Source organism: Lithobates pipiens, unplaced genomic scaffold, assembly GCF_037356315.1.
Source record: "Lithobates pipiens isolate NorthernLeopardFrog02 unplaced genomic scaffold, aLitPip1_a1.2 Scaffold_16, whole genome shotgun sequence".
Lineage (NCBI taxonomy): Eukaryota > Metazoa > Chordata > Amphibia > Anura > Ranidae > Lithobates > Lithobates pipiens.
In genome coordinates, this window is record NW_027507748.1 from 612725145 (window position 1) to 612745790 (window position 20646).

Sequence of the window (20646 nt, forward strand, 5' to 3'; positions counted from 1 at the left end):
ATAAAAAATTGCAACGCCCACCATTTTGTTCTCTAGCGTCTGGAGGGTTCTAAGTAATTTTCTATCAAAAAAATACAGTTTTTACATGTAGGAGAGACATGTCAGAATTGGCCTGGGTGGGGACTGTTTAATATTGGAGCACACATATTGAAGTGTGAGTCATTTCTTTACAGCAACATTAAACAATTTGGATTCCAACTCTCATTTACAATAGTAGACTGCTGCTGCTGGTTAAGCTCCTCTAACTTCTAAAGTATCCATAATATTAGAACTCCCCCTAACAATTATCCATTTAAAAGGGAAAAGATTGGCAACAGCTTCCAAAACAGTGCTGGCCGTTTATTTGTAAAACTATGTATTGCACTTAAAAGCATTTACACGGTAAAAACAAGCATGTGAATTGTGTACTGAATCATTTTAAAACCATCTTGAGGGCTGTCATGTGCCTTCTATAATGCATGCTCTCTGACCAGTTCAGGGAAGTGGCACTGATTGGGGAGTGGAATTTACCACATATTGAAAGTAATTGGGGCATATTTGTAAAAGATCCAGATAGTGCACATTTATATATTAAAAGAGAAGGGATTTTTTTTTATTTCAGTTTCAGGTGGATGCAACATCAGTCCGATGCCACATCTGTCCCCCTGTGCCTCTGCACTGAGAACCGAGCGATCGAACACCACTGATGGCTCGGTTCTCACAGCTCCCTGAGCAAAGAGCTATAGACTGTCAATCAGCAGCTCTCCACTCTGCTCCTCCACGCTCATTGTAGTGCTGAGCTATTGAGCGGGTGGGAAGCGGCCATTTTCAGGCTCGCTGAGAGGCTGAGACTGGTGTCAATACAGGCATCTGGCGGATCCAGACTTCCATTGTTGGGATGATGTGGTGCCTGGACTGACATCCATGATGTCAGCAGAGTTCTGCTGAAAACATGGCACAGGAGTGCTAAAATGAATTGCACTCCTGTGATCCATAGAAGTACAGCCAAACATGCCTTAGCTGGACTTCTCCTTTAAGACTTTAATGTTACATTTTGTAGATATAGTTGAAAAAAAAAAACACAACAGGTCCATCTATGTTTATGATTTTTATATCTGTTGAATAGATCAGTGTGATGTAAATCTTACCAATGTGTGATGTTTTAACATCTTGTATAGATAATTTACAGTTCTGTATGTACAAATGGGAAGCTATAAATACACACAGTGCAACATTATGGCTGTGCTTTACTGCTTCTAATGGTGAAATGAGTGCATGAACAAAGTACCTTCATGGTGGGATTACCAGGTATTAGTTTAATTAAAGCTTTTGATTTGAAAATTACATCAAACTGTATTAATCCCTTCCTGCTGAGGTAGCACATATATGCGGCCCCACTGGACTGAGCTTTTTTCCATGGGGCCGCATATATGCTTTGTGCTGGGAGAGTCCTGTACAGCGCGCTCCCAGCACGGTCTCATCTAGAGCTCCGGGGCCCTGTACTAATGGTCGGGACTCAGAACTCCGGATTATGGGTCACCTGATCACTGTGAAGCCCGTCCGTGTTTCTCTCTGTGACTAGAGAGGAAAGATACAATGCATCGTTCTCTTCCTTGCAGGGGGGAGAGTAAGTGTAAAAAGATAAATAAAAAAACCTAGATCAAGGTTTGACCTAAAATTTGTGTATATATATATATATATATATATATATATAAATTGACATATATACATATATATATATATATACAGTGCCTACAAGTAGTATTCAACCCCCTGCAGATTTAGCAGGTTTACACATTCGGAATTAACTTGGCATTGTGACATTTGGACTGTAGATCAGCCTGGAAGTGTGAAATGCACTGCAGCAAAAAAGAATGTTATTTCTTTGTTTAATTTTTTTTTTAAATAGTGAAAAGTTTATTCAGAGGGTCAATTATTATTCAACCCCTCAATTCAACAGAATTCTGTTTGTTTCCCCTAAAGTATTAAGAAGTAGTTCAGGCACAAAGAACAATGAGCTTCACATGTTTGGATTAATTATCTGTTTTTCCAGCCTTTTCTGACTATTTAAGACCCTCCCCAAACTTGTGAACAGCACTCATACATGGTCAACATGGGAAAGACAAAGGAGCATTCCAAGGCCATCAGAGACAAGATCGTGGAGGGTCACAAGGCTGGCAAGGGGTACAAAACCCTTTCCAAGGAGTTGGGCCTACCTGTCTCCACTGTTGGGAGCATCATCCGGAAGTGGAAGGCTTATGGAACTACTGTTAGCCTTCCACGGGCTGGACAGACTTTGAAAGTTTCCTCCCGTGCCGAGGCCAGGCTTGTCCGAAGAGTCAAGGCTAACCCAAGGACAACAAGGAAGGAGCTCCGGGAAGATCTCATGGCAGTGGGGACATTGGTTTCAGTCAATACCATAAGTAACGTACTCCACCGCAATGGTCTCCGTTCCAGACGAGCCCGTAAGGTACCTTTACTTTCAAAGCGTCATGTCAAGGTTCGTCTAGTTTGCTCATGATCACTTGGAGGACTCTGAGACAGACTGGTTCAAGGTTCTCTGGTCTGATGAGACCAAGATCGAGATCTTTGGTGCCAACCACACACGTGACGTTTGGAGGCTGGATGGCACTGCATACGACCCAAAGAATACCATCCCTACAGTCAAGCATGGTGGTGGGAGCATCATGCTGTGGGGCTGCTTCTCAGCCAAGGGGCCTGGCCATCTGGTCCGCATCCATGGGAAGATGGATAGCACGGCCTACCTGGAGATTTTGGCCAAGAACCTCCGCTCCTCCATCAAGGACCTTAAGATGGGTCGTCATTTCATCTTCCAACAAGACAACGACCCAAAGCACACAGCCAAGAAAACCAAGGCCTGGTTCAAGAGGGAAAAAATCAAGGTGTTGCAGTGGCCTAGTCAGTCTCCTGACCTTAACCCAATTGAAAACTTGTGGAAGGAGCTCAAGATTAAAGTCCACATGAGACACCCAAAGAACCTAGATAACTTGGAGAAGATCTGCATGGAGGAGTGGGCCAAGATAACTCCAGAGACCTGTGCCGGCCTGATCAGGTCTTATAAAAGACGATTATTAGCTGTAATTGCAAACAAGGGTTATTCCACAAAATATTAAACCTAGGGGTTGAATAATAATTGACCCACACTTTTATGTTTAAAATTTAACTGAGCAACATAACTTTTTGGTTTGTAAGATTTATGCATCTGTTAATAAATCCTGCTCTTGTTTAAAGTTTGAAGGCTCTAACTTATTTGCATCTTATCAAACCTGCTAATTCTGCAGGGGGTTGAATACTACTTGTAGTCACTGTATATATATATATATATATATATATATATATATATATATATAAATAATGTAGGACAAAAAAATAGCAAAATGCGCACTATAGCTTTTGGGCTGTACTATCGGTACAAACAACAAACATACACATTATGTGGTATCGCTGCAATCATCAGGAAAATTTATTTTGGTTTGTTGTTTGGTGGCAGGTTATGGTAGTAACAAGAAATATACAGCTAAATTTACTATTTTGGGACAGTTTTCCTTTAATATAAAAAAATTAAAAATAAAAATCAACAAGTTATAATCCACTTGGATGCACAAAGTAGTTGTGATATGTATGGTTTTACGAACACGTCAAAGTTCCAAAATTGTGCTTAAAATTACAATTTTTTTACCCTTAGTCTTAAAAGGGGTTAATGTTCAAGTACACCTTAACTCTAACAACTTATTTAGATTGCTAAAGCACTGTGCACTGAACACTGTTATCGTGTTTTTTCCCAGTATCTTTCTGTCTACATACACTCACTATGGAGTTAGTTGAACATTGTGTTATACAGATTTCCTAATAGTGATCACAGTGGAAAATTCCCCAGTAACAGTAAGTGTCTGAGGAACGGCGGGATTAGCAAATATTGTTTTAATGAAAGCTGTAGATTTAAAATCCATTAAACAGTTTTTGGAATCACAATAGCATATTAAAACTTACAGGAGATTTTCGTGATTGGATTTACATAAACTTTCAAGTGCTCTACTATCTTTTTCAAGTATAATCTGTTGTAGGTATGGTTATTTATTTATTTTACTAAAGTAGTATTCAGCTAATAGATGTTGTAGCGATTGTCAGACAAGACAGTGAAGAAATACTGTGTTGCTTACACTTTTATTTCTTTAGAACAGGAAATCATAACACATCAGGTTATTTCAAGCAAGCCCTTTAATACACCCGCCAAACCTCTATAAATCTGTATCAAAAGTGCAACGTTTTATAATTTATAGGTTGTTTAATACATCTAGTATGTTAACAAATAACATAAATTTAATAAAATTCTTGTTTCTAATATACAAAATAATGAACTGCTGTTCAAATCAACAATTATAGTTACACAGCAATCAGTTCCACTATTTACAGCTGACAAAGTCCCCATTTTGACTACCCCTAAAAAATATTTATATAATGCTTCATATGTTGGTCATTTTGGTTGGTTAATATAATTTATTTGTTTTTTGTTTTTTAATAAATTGCTAAATTCTGACAATAATTCAAGAATTGTATTATTTTCAGCTGCACTAGAAGTAAAAATTAATTTATTCAGAACCATCACCTCATATATTCATACAAAAAATACATATTTATGAAATGGATTGCAAATGTGAAGTAAAAAAAAAAAAAAATCCTATGGACACATATTTCACACACTTAGCAAAAATAAATGTGTACTTTCACTGTTGACTAGAAACCATGTTCAATAACAAACCTTGGCTTTTTTTTTTCCTCCTAAAAAAATATAAATAAAACCACAAAACAAATATTGTCAGTTAACATGAATGAGCAGGGTTTGGTTGAACATTATTGGTTCAGGTGGCCATTTTGAGAAAGACAACTGCATTTAATGATTGGTATAACGCTCCTCATATGAGTAAAACTAGCATTCAGAAATTAATTTTAAGAAATTTGAATAAAACTTGACAAATCTTCAGCTGTATAAAATGTGGAAACCTTTCCATACATGGCAGTAGATATTTGCAAAAGGAAAAAAATCCAGAACCAATATATAAATAGAAAAAAATGAGTTCTTCACTCTTATTCAAAAGGTGCTTGGACACAAATGCATGATGTCCAAAGACAAGTTCCTCCTACCGGCCAACACATCTTTTTCTCAACTTGCATGCAGTTTAAATATCCAATCAGAGAACAAGTACAATGAGTGTAGATTGCATCAGGGAAAATGCTGTTCAGAGACAACTTGCTGTTTTTAAAAATCCAATTAGACTTTGTTTAAATATAATTCAGATCGATCAAAACAAAAGGAGTATAAGGTCTTACAGTTCTGTTTTCTTTAGCGAAAAGCCTGTCCAATGTCAGCAGACTAGAGAGAAGGACGCATGTACTCCGTGAGGGTCCTTCTCTTCCCTGCAGCACGCTGGCACTAGACTTATCTACATAGGCTGTGGATTCTTTCTGAAGAAAAGGGAATTGTAAGACTAAGTGGCATTTATTTTTATGCACCTGGAATGTGTTTAATGCATTTAAAAATTAATTTAATGTAAACTAGTACTGTTCTGCTGAAAGCTATGTGTGTCTGACTTGCAAGTGTCAAATTTGTTCCAAGACCGTTCACTTGCTCGCAGTAATGCTAAGCAGGAGCTTCATTGATGTGGAATTGTCATGTAGTTTGTAAGTCAGGCAAAGGCAGCCTCCATCAGAAAGGTGCCCATTCCAGCAAATGTGATAGTCTCTTTAAAGCCCACCCATAGATCCACGTATACTCACATTCTACCTGCCCCCTCTTGGTTGCTCCAATGAAGCCCTCACACAATACCTGGTGCTTCTGGGGATGGGGGAAAATGTGATATCTACCCAGGATGCAGGGTTCGAGCCTGAGCAGTGAGTTGACAGGTCCAAATAGTCACATGAGGAGGCGGCCAAATATGTCAGCACCCTGTCCTGTATATGCCCTGACACAGATCTGAAGCAGGGTGTACAGTTTTTTTTTTCTGTTAAACCAACGGGTTGTACAAAAACTGACAGATCCCCAGATCAACACAAGTGACGCAGAAGTAGGGATCTTCACCGCTACGCTATTGTATTCTACTCGTCCACCCTCAGACTACACTGATCAGCACTGCAGCCACTGGCTGCATGTGCTAATAACATGCTGATTTCCAGTGGGACCCTTCAACAGAGGCAGGTCATTAATCCGGCCTCTGTTAAAGACAGTGATATACACGTACCATACATAAGGAGTTCCTTCTGTAACAGACACATTTTGGTACGTGTATATCCAGCTTTACACAAGGTGGTTTGACTACAGGCTCTGATGGAAAAGCACAAGAGGCCATGGAGTATGGCAAAGGTGAGTATAGGTGGACTTTAAACAGATTGGCACTTTACTCTAAGTAGGCCAAGTTACAGGGTACCTACGCATGATGACATATTCTCCTTTGATAGAACTTTAAATATGACAAATTTGAAATTATCTGCAGATACTTTCCTGCCCAGAGTCAGCCCACAGGTTCATGTCAAACAGAAAGCACCTGTCAGTTTACACAGACATTCCGAGTGAGAGCATGGAAGTCAGCAGGCTTAGAAGCCAATCCTGCATTCACTCTGCAGTGAGCTTAAGGTTATATTCAGACTGCGGAATAGCAGCAGTTTGCTCCATTCAGAGGTGATTAAATGTCACCTCTGGACACAGCAGCACTCTGTCCAATGGCTGCATACAATTTAGCCAATTAGCTGTGGCCAGTATGCTACAGAAATGCTGACCATGGACACACACTGGCTGTGTCTGGGGTTGGCTGAAGGCTGTAGCTCCATGTAACCACTCAGATGAGTGGTTATATGAAGGCAGCAGCAATGCCGGACATAGATTTGTACGGAGTACAGCCTTCTGAATGTAACCTAACTCACAAGAGGAACATATTCACAGCTCTAAGGGCCAGTTGACACTGCTGCGATGCAGGAACCTTGCACTATGCGAACTGCTAAGAGTGCCAATGAAAAGTTATTGGCACCCCCAAATCAGTTTGCATATCGCAGTGCGATCGGATTTTGCTGCAGACCAAAAAAATGTGAGTTTGTTCTGAATGCAATGCAAATTCAGCCATACTATCTGTATGGCTGAAATCACATCCCACAGAGATGCCGTGCGATTTGCACTGCAGTGCGAATTACATGCAATGTCCATCATCGCACCAGTGGGGACTGGCCCTAAAATTAGACCAAAAGAATCACACATTTTTTAATGGTGGGAGTGCTGCTTAAAAAAAAAAAAAAAAAAAAAAAATCTGAGAAAAAGCAGTGAAACCAAGGTTTTACATGTTTTCACACATTTATAGACTATCACTAATTTCTACATGACAGATTGTCTCAGCCTTAACAGGACTGCAATCAGCAGGTTGATGCCCTATAAGTATATCACTATATTACCCTATAATAGTATTAAAGAGGCCAAATGCCACATGAAATTTATGTGAATTATTGGACCAGAAATCTACAAGGCTGTGTCCTGAGCCAATAGAAGTGTTCCATGGTTATAAAGCATGAGATTAGCAGCAGTGACCTATACTTACTATCTAGTCATATCGACTAAATACCAAACTGACTTGACTGTATCTTACTATAGAAAAGTTTTCTTTAGTAAATATAGCCTTTTAGTTTCAAACAGGCCAGCTAAATAAGTATTTACAAAACAATCTTCAAACAGTATGTGCTAAATTAAAACTCCAGGTAATGGCTTGAGTGGAAGGTGAAGATGTGACTCTTGCTTTTGGACTATTGTTCACTTGCATGCCCGCAGAGGTCTCAATATCTTGGACTGGCAACGTATTAGTCAATCAGAACAGGGGTGCAGACTTATTATTTTTCATTACAATTCACATCAACTCTAAAAACTCAGTCTTTACAGTCCGCTATGGCCAAACATAAAATTCTACTGTAGGGATTCAAGCTAGCTGTAATTATTTGGCTCATTATCATTCCAGCTTTGGTTCTATGTAGCAGGCTGGCCTGTTTTAAAAATGACTCTGGTAATCCAGCCTTGATGAATTTCCTCTACCTCTGTCTGTAATTTTGCAATATTCTAACACATTCTATCAAAAAAGAACTTCATGTTGCAATTGTAGAGTGCATAATAAAAAAAGAAAGAAAAAAAAAGCTGCAAATATGTTGCCAAAACACCCGTGCCTGCTTAAACAATAATCCTAGTGAATGCAGCTGCTGTCAACGGGGAGTCTGACTAATATAGTTATCCCTAGGCAGCGCTTAGATTAATGTGCAGTAAATCAAGAGTGTACCATAACGAATGATCACAAATACCAAACTATAAATATACATACACCCATACAAATATTTATACACACACAAGTGGAAAAATCTAGTGCAATTGTCTACATAAAAATTGTGAAATCTTGAGTACCAATCTTGAGTTCCCAGGGTGCCCCCTATAGTGAATATTCCACCTTGTGCTGGGCAATACACTCCGCACTCACCAGATGTCTGTGACCCCCCCTAATTTATGGCAAGAACAGTCATTAATACTTGTAGGTCCTTTGGGAGACCTATTCAGATCTTCCTGGTGGCTTCCTGGCACAGATCCTTTCCCCTCGTCAATACGGTCCCATGATTGCTCCAGTGAGATTGATGGTCAGGCAGTATGATGTAAAAATGATGAAATGCCTTAAGCGGTTGTTTTGGTGCGTCACTTTTGGTCCCTAGGTGGAGCACACGCATCCATCTTTTTGAATGCGATAGCGCAACATTTTGTAGGCAAATGGAAGTTGTAGCGCTTTTTAATCACTTTTTATAAACCTACCAAGAGATTTTATACTATTTATTTTTATCATACGGTCTGTCCATTTATCTCACTGGAGCATAACTGGGACCTTATTGAGGAAGAGAAAGGATCTGTGCCAGGAAGATCAGGATAGGTCTTCCAAATGACCTACAAGCATTAATGATTTATCTTGCTGTAAATTAAGGGGGTCACCGACATCTGGTGAGTTCGGTGTGTATTACCCAGCACGAGGTTGAATATTCACTATAGGGGGAACGCTGGAACCCAAGATTTCACAATTCATATAGCTATTTCACTTTAAAGATTTATACATTTTATATATATATATATATATATATATATATATATATATATATATATATATATATATATATATATATATATTTTATATATTTGTTTGTATAGTTCGATATTTGCGACAATTCATTATTGTACACTCTTGATTTACTGCAGGGTAACGCAAGCGCTGCCTATGTATAACTCTAAAAAAAAAAAAAAAGTATTTCTGGATCGAACGAATGTCAATCAATCATTCAACAGTGATTGAAGAAATTTATGCAATGCACTGGTTGGTCCTTGACTTAGTACAACCAGTCACAGCAAAGACTAATACAACAGAGTTTGCCAATAGATTTCTCTATTTTCAGGGGCTGAGGCTCTACTGATCATTGTGATCGATTGAAAAAAAAAAAAGGAGGAGGAGTATAAAATGCTACCTTAAGTTGTTTTTTTTATCAAGCACCTCCAGATAACAAGTGAAGCCAGTCAGTGAACTAATACATTCAAGCATGTTGTAGATGTGCCTAAAAATAAAATCCCTAAAATAGCTTTAATCTGTAATCCACTGCAGACACAGAACACACAGGCCACCTTGCATGGGCAGTAGGGGTGTACCTCCTGAAGAATGTGCTGTGTACCATCCTACTTCACCAACTGCATTCAAATATCCAAGGCAGGTTTGAGTCTAATGGGTGGCTGTGAGAAACATCTGTCATGTTTTATTTTTCAGACTGTGTGCAGCAAGAAGGGTGCTTGAACATCACAAGATTACCAGGAACTAGGGTGGCACTACAGCAATGCTTGGATGAAAATCTAAGGTATATGGAGCTGTATGCACCTCAAAGCTAAATTTTTAGTTTTAGGCGGAGTGCATCTTTTAATAATAATAATAAAAAAAATCCCTATGAGAACTTCCTAAAAAACCTTCAACAATAAGAAATACAGGTTGCCAAACATTTTGAAGAGCATACTGGGAGTTAAAAAAAAAAAACAATAACTAAAGATCTACACACCTAACTCACCTCCTCCCCCTTCCACTCAAACTCACCATGTAGAGTTCTCCCTTAAAGTCTTATCACACCATGATAAAAAAAAAGGAATGGTAAGCAGTACATCAAAGCTTGATAGATACACATTCACCCACTTTTCAGGCAAGTTACATTCAAACACGGCTAGACAATACACAGGGGTCATTATTTGACAAAGGATGTTTGCCAAAAAAAAAAAAAAAAATATGTTACCATGGAAAACTTCTGGATTCTACATGGTGCAGTCATTCTCATTAATAGAATATCTCTTATTTAAAAGCAAAATAAAAATCTGGAAATTCTTTTTAAGCTATTCTTCATAATCTGTATTAAGGAAACAATTGTAGGAAAATAATAAAACATGCGCTGCATAAAGGCGCCTGGCAGTCACAAATTTCAGATATTATTCTCAGCATGTTCCAGACTTGTGTATGCTCTGGAGATACAGAGATGACAGGTAGGAGGTTCACACGCTGCAGCAAAACCAGACCACAAAGTCCCATCATTCGCTTCCACCAGTGTCTGACATATAGTCATTACGATTATATTAGTACTTTGTAAAACTATCCACTACGCAGCACACATTTATGAACCTAATAGTGATGACCATAAGTGGCGGAACATTTTTTGTCAATGTGACAGATTTACAAAAAGAATTATCACTAGAAGCCAAAAATCCTTGTAGAACCCATCAGGGGACCCAGTTTGCATAGCCCTTGGTCTCTTTAAGATCAGTGCAGTTAATAAAAAAAAAAAAAATTCTGTCAGTGCTGTAGCTTCACCCCAGGCTAAAGCCCAATTTATGGGCATTCCTATGAGGAGGCTAGAGCAAAGCACAGCACTGAGTCTAATACCGTACCTCTAAGCTGACTGATTGTTTACTATTATGAAAGAACAAACAAAGTTGCAGTGCTGTGTGATAAAGGCTGTCAGTAAACATACACAGCACTGGTTGATAGTAATCACCCACTGAGCCAACAGATCACACAAACAACCCCAGATTGGCCTTTAATTTGTGGATGCACAGAGTTTTATGATGTAAATAGAGGTGACCCCACCCACTGATGTGCTAAATTGTGGCACTCATCTCCAGGGCCAAGTACTGCCAATCAGCCTTTATAATACAGTATATTTGTCTCCTTGCTTGCACAGTGTGGTTGAAAGACTGTGTGAGGAGGGGGGGGGGGGGGGGGGGGCATTTGAAGATTCTGCTTTGCATGGGGTACAAGCACTTGGTCCTCTGTGGGATTTTACAAAGAGTTTAAGAATAAAGTGATACTCCTTTAAGAGTAGCTTAGCAAATAACTGTCAAGTCTTACCAGTGAATATTAGCACCTAAGCTGTGTCACTTTTGTATCATAAGCTGTTTGTTTACCAAGTGTTGGAAGAACAGTCAAGAAGGGAGTACCTGTCACAGGTTTCAAAACAGAGGCCTTTCTGTGCAATCTTTCTGTGCAATCAGAAAGATGTTTGTGACCCAGACAGGAGAGTAACAGTGAGCAGAGGAACAACAACGTAAGCAAACACAACATAATCCAGGTACTAATAATTATAGCGGGTGGGTGCCAGGGCTCTGTGGAGATTTACTTTAATGAGAACCAGCTATAACTAGGCTTATGTCAAAATTTGAATATTCAGCCGTCACATATGACTGTGCAGGCTTATTTTGAACAAAAGACTCCTTTACTAGTCACGTGATGCAATCTGAAATGTGTCTGCAAAAAAAATTAAAAACAAGTAGAAAGTATACTGTTGACAAAGCTTTGAAATTGAATAAAAACCAATCCACATGAATATGCATATTTTAAATTAGCTTAAATGTTGTATGAGAAAAACCTCAAATCTCATTGGGAATCAGAATTCTCATAACTTGTGAATGAATTGCACACATGTATAGTAAATTAGTGAAGCTTGGTTCGTCTGTGCAGCTGGATCTGACAAATGGGGGATTGATTTGCTCACTCCTAGTAAGTAACTCCGCTTTGCCTAAACTACTACATATTGGGAAATCTGTCACATTGGTCAAAATTATGTTTGTGTATGACCAACTGTAAGAAATGTATTTTTGTCTTGGTTACATTCTATACAATATCCACATAGAAACTTCCATATATATAAAATTCTATATTGTGTTGCACATGACAGTTTATTCTTTTTCTTTGTTGTCACAACAGTTCCCATTTTCTGACTAATAAATTAACAATATCAAAATATATTTAGTGAACAACGGATTTGTGCTAAAAGTAAATGTATGGGATCGAATAACAGAAACACCTTAGGGTTTCCAGACTGCAATACTATAATTACTATATATTATTAAACGACCTCTGCCTTAACCTACCTACCCTTTTTGAATCTGCAATTTAGTAGTTTTCCGAGCACCAATGGAGAAATCCCTTGAGGTGCATATATGCAGAAGCGATTTACAAAGACAGGAACAGGGGAATCTAGTACAAGAGAAGCACTGTGTGATTAGTTGTAGCAAATAACTTATACGCTTCTTTTTGGGGATTGCTCCCATCCTAAATTTTAGAAAATAGCTTTGCTTCAATATAACTCATACCTCTGACCAAGTCTAAGACATGTAGGAAGTGCAGATAATATTGCAAAACAATAAAATGTATTACAAATCATGTCGAAATGCTGCGGATGGATTTCCAGGCATACAAACGCAAAAAAAACCAATGCAAATCCTTTAGGTCACCGGCAGATTTGCTCTGTAGAGGCCCCTGACTAATTCAGTCTTTGTAAATACTTCCCTATGTGAATTACATTTTTACAGAAAATTTTTCATCTCCAGGTTACAGAACTTTGTACGCGACGGACTGAATGAAAGATTCCATACCACATCTAATTCTGTAGCAAAAACCGGCGTGCCTACTGCAAACATTTTAAAGAATTTTCCACAGTTAAGCTGCCATCTCCCCAAAATAACAGGGGGCATAACAAACTTTGTGCATTGTTCCCAATCTGGTCATCTATGACTGTAAGCTTCTCCAGGCATCCAATTGACTGAAAGCTTCAAATATGTCTTCTTATTCACTCCAAGAAAGGCAATTGCGGTTGCTGGGCGCAAATATATAAATATATATACTTTTATATTTTAGTATTTTTACAGCGACTTAGGTTTTTAGATTTTCAAACATTTTTCTTTTTTTAGGTCTGCTTAGCTGTGTAGGGTGGTCAGTGTGAAAAAAAAAAAAAAAAAAAAACCCGACAGAACAGGTTTCTGTCATTGAATGATTTTTTTTTTTTTCTAAGAACGCCTGTAATAGCTAGCTAAAAGACGATTAAGAATAGCGATAACTGTAAAATGTGATCCAACAATAGGAATGACCATTTCTGTTCATGGTGAGCTGTAGTAGCAGTAGTGATGGGACTGTAATGGTGAGCGTGATACCTGAGAGCAAATAAATCAATTTTCATGATATGAGTATCTCTCTGCTCAATCCGTGTTCTTTGCTTCGGCGTGTGCAAACTGCGCTAATGCCCCCCTGAGCTCTCGAGTCTTTTTTTTGTTTTGTTTTTTAAATTTTTTCCCCCTCTCTGTAGTTTTCTTATATTTATATATATATATATGTATATATATCTCTATATAACTTAAATTATATATAGACATATATCTATCAGTGCTTTCTCCTTGCGCCACTTGTCCAGAGAAGAAATGAGGCAGAATGTATGTCTTTATGACAGTTCTCACTCAGTCTCGAGACTGGTAGAAGAGAATATAACCAGATTCAGAGTTCTTTGAGATGTCTGACGTTAACCCGTAGAATTCTTCAATAGCTTGTGCATCAATTTTCTGCATAGAAAGAAGAGATATACAGATGTTTACAAAAAAAGTGTGTGTAGGCATAAATACAAATACAAATAGACATGTACCCTGTGACCTAACAGGAAGTGATGGAAACTGGAAATCATTTTAAAAATGCAAATAAACTGACAAGATTTTAAACCTCCTGTGGATAAGGTCCTCTAATCTGCTGATCCACACTGGGTGCTGCACCTCGCCCTTACAGGCTATGTAGGCTCACCTGGACAAACAGGGTATATGTCTATTTGGCTTAAACTCTTCATTGAGGAACCCTGGATCTGCTGACCTGGCTTTCCGCATACCATCACAAAGACATCTATACCAAGCCTGAATTTAAACTCCAGACTGAAAAAATGGGGGTCATGTAGATCTGGTGAGTGGGGACTCTCAAGGGGGTGTTGTGCACCTGAAGTTTTTATTCACTTTGGATTGGAGCCACTTTCAGTGATTTGTTCTTGGACTTTATGTTGGTTCACCGTATATATCATTTTTTCTCACATATGTATGCGAGTGCTGTATTTATATAGTTCACCTCTCATACTAGCCTGCACTGGATCTACCACACCTCATACTAGCCTGTACTGGATCTACCACACATCATACTAGCCTGCACTGGATCCAACACACCTCATATCAGCCAAACAAGACCCACAAATTCTTCAGACTAGCCAGCACATACCCACCACGTCCAATAACTTTCAACATTGACCCACCCTACCTCATCCCAACCTGCACAAATCCATTCTCTCCCTTAACAGCCTGCACAGATCTCATACGAGCCTGCAATGTTCCACCACACCTTGTATCAGCCAGCACAGACCCACCAAGTCTTATACCTCTCTGCACTGGCATCTCTTAACAGCCATCACATAACTCACTGAGCTCACATACAACCCGCACACTCCACCAAACCATGAAGAAGCTCCCTTGTAAGGGCCCTGGCCAAACTTAAGGTATTCCCTTCATGCATCTGCATCATTTCAGTTTGTACCCCCCAACACAATTCCAGCCTGCATTCACATTGTGTATTATATTGTGTAACCACATACAGAAAATAACTTACCTCTACAATGTCATCATCAAACAACAGCCAAAAATCATGACTTTTCACTATTGCAATATAATGTCCTCTGTTGGGACCACTGTATAAAAAGGAAAACAAGAAACAGGTTACTATACCATACAAGAGAACAAGAATAATATATTGTTTTTCTGAGAAATGTTACATTTGGTTCCTCCTGTATTGAACTGCATTGCAACTGTACTGGTTCCCCCAACATTGTAAAGCACTGCACAAACTGTTGGCACTATATAAATTCTGTATAATAATAATATAATGGAGCTTAAGTATTCCTCCCTCATCCTGAATCAGCCTGGAGTATGGCATGAATCCACATGTGGTGACTCAGGTGTCTACTGTGGCTTATGAGTGACAGACCAGTTCTAGAAAGAGCTTCCAGAAAGGGATGCCCCAAATCAATCTGTACGGGTGCACAGTGAGCATTTACAGAACATAATATATTTTTAGATCACGCTCTAAATTGTGGAACACAACCTTTCCTGGATATCAAAACACAATTGGCAAAAGACCTTTAGGCCTTGTTAACAATGGCATTAGAAACAGGCATTTGGGGTGAGTAATTGGCACTCCCTGAATGGATAAACACGTGTTCACATTTGAAAAACAGTGAAACATTTGACACTTCACTGTGTGGCAAAAAATTAAAACTACATGTCGAGTCCAAGAGAAATTTAAGCTGGTCAACTTCTTCCATATAAGTCCATAGTAACGTGCTGTAAAAGAGCCTGTAGCATTTACAGGCTGTTTGCCATAGGTTTATCAGTTAAATGGGGGGAATCACTTGAAGGGCATCTAAAAGATGCATTTTAATAAGCTTTAATGCGTCAAAAATGTGCAATACATGCGTGTTGGCTCATGTTAGTGTCAGCGTGTCAGAACTTTATGCAGGTGTAAACTCAGCTATGAGGCACTGTATACAATCTGTAATTACAATGATATTAACCAGTTAAGCACTTCAGCCCCGGACCAATTGTCAGCCTAAGGACCAGAGGTCTTTTTACAATTTCGCACTGCGCGGCTTTAACTGGTAATTGCGCGGTCATGCAATGTTGTACCCAAACGAAATTTGCGTCCTTTTCTTCCCACAAATAGAGCTTTTTTTTGATGGTATTTGATTGCCTCTGCGATATTTATTTTTTATTTTTCTACTTTTTGTTATAAGAAAAATCGAATGAACTAAATTTTAGTCATACATTTAGGCCAAAATATATTCAGCCACATGTCTTTAGTGAAAAAAATGTCAATAAGCGTATATTTATTGGTTTGTGTAAAGTTATAGCGTCTACAAACTAGAGTACATTTTCTGGAATTTACACAGCTTTTAATTTATGACTGCCTATCTCATTTCTTGAGGTGCTAAAATAGCAGGACAGTACAAACCCCCCCCCAAATGACCCCATTTTGGAAAGTAGACACCCCAAGGAAATTGCTGAGGGGCATGTTGAGCCCATTGAATATTTTTATTTTTTTGCCCCAAGTGATTGAATAATGACACAAAAAAAAAAAAATGTTTACAAAAAGTTGTCACTAAATGATATATTGCTCACACATGCCATAGTTATATGTGGAATTGCACCCCAAAATATATTCTGCTGCTTCTCCTGAGTCCAGAGATACCACATATGTGGGACTTTTTGGGAGTCTAGCCGCATACGGCACCCCGAAAACCAATCACCGCCTTCAGGATTTCTAAGGGTGCAAATTTTTGATTTCACTCCTCACTACCTATCACAGTTTCGAAGGCCATAAAATGCCAAAATAATACAAAACCCCCCAAATGACCCCATTTTAGAAAGTAGACACCCCAAGGAAATTGCTGAGGGGCATGTTGAGCCCATTGAATATTTTTTTTTTGTCCCAAGTGATTGAATAATGACAAAAAAAAGAAGAAGTTTACAAAAAGTTGTCACTAAATGATATATATTGCTCACACATGCCATAGTTATATGTAGAATTGCACCCCAAAATATATTCTGCTGCTTCTCCTGAGTACAGGGATACCACATATGTGGGACTTTTTGGGAGCCTAGCCGCGTACGGGACCCCGAAAGCCAATCACTGCCTTCAGGATTTCTAAGGGTGCAAATTTTTGATTTCACTCCTCACTACCTATCACAGTTTCGAAGGCCATAAAATGCCAAAATAGCACAAAACCCCCCCAAATGACCCCATTTTGGAAAGTAGACACCACAAGCTATTTACTGAGAGGCATGTTGAGTCCATGGAATATTTTATATTTTGCCACAAGTTGCAGGAGTACGGGGATGCCACATGTGGGGGACTTTTGGGAGCCTAGCCACGTACGGGACCCCAAAAACCAAGCACTGCCTTCAGGATTTAAATATAAAACGCTACCAAAAAAACTGTTAGCGAACGCAGGGATCAAGCCTGACTCTGCGAATGCTGCAGTTATGTGTTTAGTGTTTTGTAAGTAACAGTGATTGATCGATACTGCACTTGGGTGGGCTGGGCGGAGGGGAAAAACGCAGGTGCTAGCAGGTATCTGGGCTGATCCCACTATCAATGCGTTTTTTTGGAACCCTAAACTGCTGGGGACGCTAGTATAGATCTGATCAGATCAGATATTGATCTGTTCAGATTCTATACCACTATGGGAGGTTTATGCTTTGCGCGTGGGTGTTAGTGGTAATGGCACTAACCTAGCCTGGGGCGACGCAGACCCTGACCCTAAAACCTAATTGATATCACCCGCCGGGTGATCAGGGGGTTAAACCTTTATTGGGTAATAAATGGTGGGTGCCCTGATGCTATAAAAAGCAAACTAACTAACCAGAGACACCCGTAACACTTATACGGTGATCACTGGTGAAAGGGTTAACTAGGGGCAATCAGGGGGTTAAAATCTTTATTAGGTAGTATATGGGGGTCCCTAACGCTATATAAAAACCTGACGGGGAAACTAAATAACTAATTGGCTAACCAGCGTCACCAGTGGCACTTATACGGTGATCGCTGGTGAAAGGGTTAAATAGGGGCAATCAGGGGGTTAAAACCATTATTGGGTAGTATATGGGGTTACCCTAGCGCTATAAAAACCTGGCGGTGAACCTAAAAAAATAACTAGCTACCTAGCTGCACCAGTGACACTAATGCAGCGATCAGAATAATGATCGCTTAGTGACACTGGCAAAAGGGGGTGAAAGGGTTAACTAGGGGTAATCAGGGGGTTAAAACCATTATAGGGTAGTATACTGGGGTACCCAGCGCTATAAAAACCTGGCGGTGAACCTAAAAAAATAACTAGCTACCTAGCGGCACCAGTGACACTAATGCAGCGATCAGAAAAACGATTGCTTAGTGATACTGGCAAAAGGGGGTGAAAGGGTTAACTAGGGGCAATCAGGGGGTTAAAACCATTATTGGGTAGTATATGGGGGTACCTAGCGCTATAAAAACCTGGCGGTGAACCTAAAAAAATAACTAGCTACCTAGCGGCACCAGTGACACTAATGCAGCGATCAGAAAAACGATCGCTTAGTGACACTGGCAAAAGGGGGTGAAAGGGTTAACTAGGGGCAATCAGGGGGTTAAAAACCATTATTGGGTAGTATATCGGGGTACCTAGCGCTATAAAAACCTGGCGGTGAACCTAAAAAAATAACTAGCTACCTAACGGCACTAGTGACACTAATGCAGCGATCAGAAAAACGATTGGTTAGTGACACTGGCAAAAGGGGGTGAAAGGGTGAAGTCTAGGGGCAATCAGGGGGTTAAACCTTTATGGGGGGGGGGGGGGTAGGGGGCTACCCTGGACCTAATACTAACTGCCCTGACAGTTTTTACTGTCACAACTGACACTAAATGCAGTGATCAGTAAATAAATGATCACTACAATCAGTGACACTGTGCTGGGGGGGGGGAGGGGGGGATTTGTGTGCCTATGTGTACCTACATGTCAGTGTAGTGTTGGTGCACTTACTATTGTGTTCTCCTCGCAGTCCGGTCAAAAAGACCACCCCAAGGAGAATGACATCACTTCCTCCCTGCCTGTGTTTATAATACACAGGCAGGGGAAGCTTCTCATTCGCCAGGAGCGATCGAGAGGGGATGGCCAGAAACCAACGGCCATGCCCTCATCCCAGATTGCTCCTGAAGCGAAACGGACAGCCGCATCCAGCGGGAGGGGGTCCGATCGGACCCCCCACCCCCTGGAAGGCAAGCACGTACATGTACGTGCTTGTGCCTGTCGGTGCCATTGTGCTGACGTACATTGCCATGCGGCGGTCCTTAAGTGGGTAAGGAGCTGGCCCTTTTCTGACATCTGTTAACAAGTTTAAAATTGTATTTTAATGGTATTAAATTGTATTTTTGATAGAAAATTACCAAACATAATTTATAAATTATATATATATATATATATATATATATATATATATATATATATATATATATAGGTCGACCGATATATCGGCCAGCCGATATATCGGCCGATATTTGGACTTAGAAATGACTTCTGTACTAGAAGTCAGTGTAAGTTGCCTGAGTCGTCATAGAAACCCTTTCCTCCTCTCTGGGCAGGCTGCCAAGAAAAGAACAGAAAGATACAATGTTTACACTTGAATGAATGAAGTCATCTCTGTGTGTAGAAGTTCTCAGTTTAACCATTTAAAGACTAAATCTTTTCTGACACTTGTTGCTTACAAGTAAAAATCCTGTATTTTCTGCCAGAAAATCACTTAGACCCCCCAAAAATTATATATATTTTTTTAGCAGAGATCCTAGGGAATAAAATAGCGGTTGTTGCAATATTTTATGTCACACGGCATTTGCACAGAGGTCTTTCAAATGCATTTTTTTGGGAAAAAATACACTATTTAAAAAATAAAAATAAAATAAAAACAGTAAAGTTAGCCCATTTTTTTTTTCGTCCAAAAGTTTTGACTACCTGTTTTTATTTAATATATAGTTTTTTTTTTTTTTTTAATCTAAATCATACATACAAGTAAACTGATTGGAGGTTTGTTTTGTTTAATAAATGTTTAAATGTAAGAAATGTTCTGTATCACTAAGGCTGCTTTCACACTGGGGCGGTATTCAGGCGTTACAGCGCTAAAAATAGCGCCTGTGTAGCGCTTAAAAAAAACCGGCCCCTTTCACTCCAGTGTGAAAGCCGGAGGGCTTTCACACTGGAGCGATGCGCTGGCAGGACGGTGAAAAAAGTCCTGCTAGCCGCATCTTTGGAGCGGTGAAGGAACGGTCAATGGGACACCGGGGCAATGGGAAATCAATGGGACACCGCGGCAATACCGCCGGCAAAGCGCCGCCGCAGCAGCGGTTTGCGGGCGGGTTTAACCATTTTTCGGCCGCCAGCGGGGGTTTTAACCCCCGCTAGCGCCCGCAGACCGCCGCTAAAACGACAGTAAAGCGCCGCTAAAAATAGCGGCACTTTACCGCCGACGCTGCTCCCGCCCCAGTGTGAAAGCAGCCTTATGAAGACTGCTTTCACACTGGAGCGGGCAGGCGTTGACGGTAAAACGCAAGTTTTAGCGGCTCTTTACCATCATTTTAGCGGTGCTATTTGGCTGCTAGTGGGGCACACATATAACCCAGCTAGCAGCCAAGGAAGAGGTTAAATGCGCCCATGAAGCACTGCTGCCAAATCGCATTGCATGCGCTTCGGCAG

The 20646-nt window shown here is 39.8% G+C and overlaps 1 protein-coding gene across 1 annotated transcript in view; it reads right to left on the reverse strand.

Annotated features, from left to right (window-relative positions):
• Positions 1–4148: 4148 nt before the first annotated feature.
• Positions 4149–20646, reverse strand: part of USP12 (ubiquitin specific peptidase 12) — a 126688-nt gene continuing 110190 nt past the window's right edge. Inside the window, exons 8-9 of the mRNA XM_077484062.1 lie at positions 14985–15063; positions 4149–13909 (exon numbers count right to left, since the gene is read on the reverse strand). Of these exons, the coding sequence (XP_077340188.1) occupies positions 13808–13909; positions 14985–15063 (181 nt within the window). The 3' untranslated portion in view covers positions 4149–13807. The remainder of the gene's footprint in view (positions 13910–14984; positions 15064–20646) is intronic.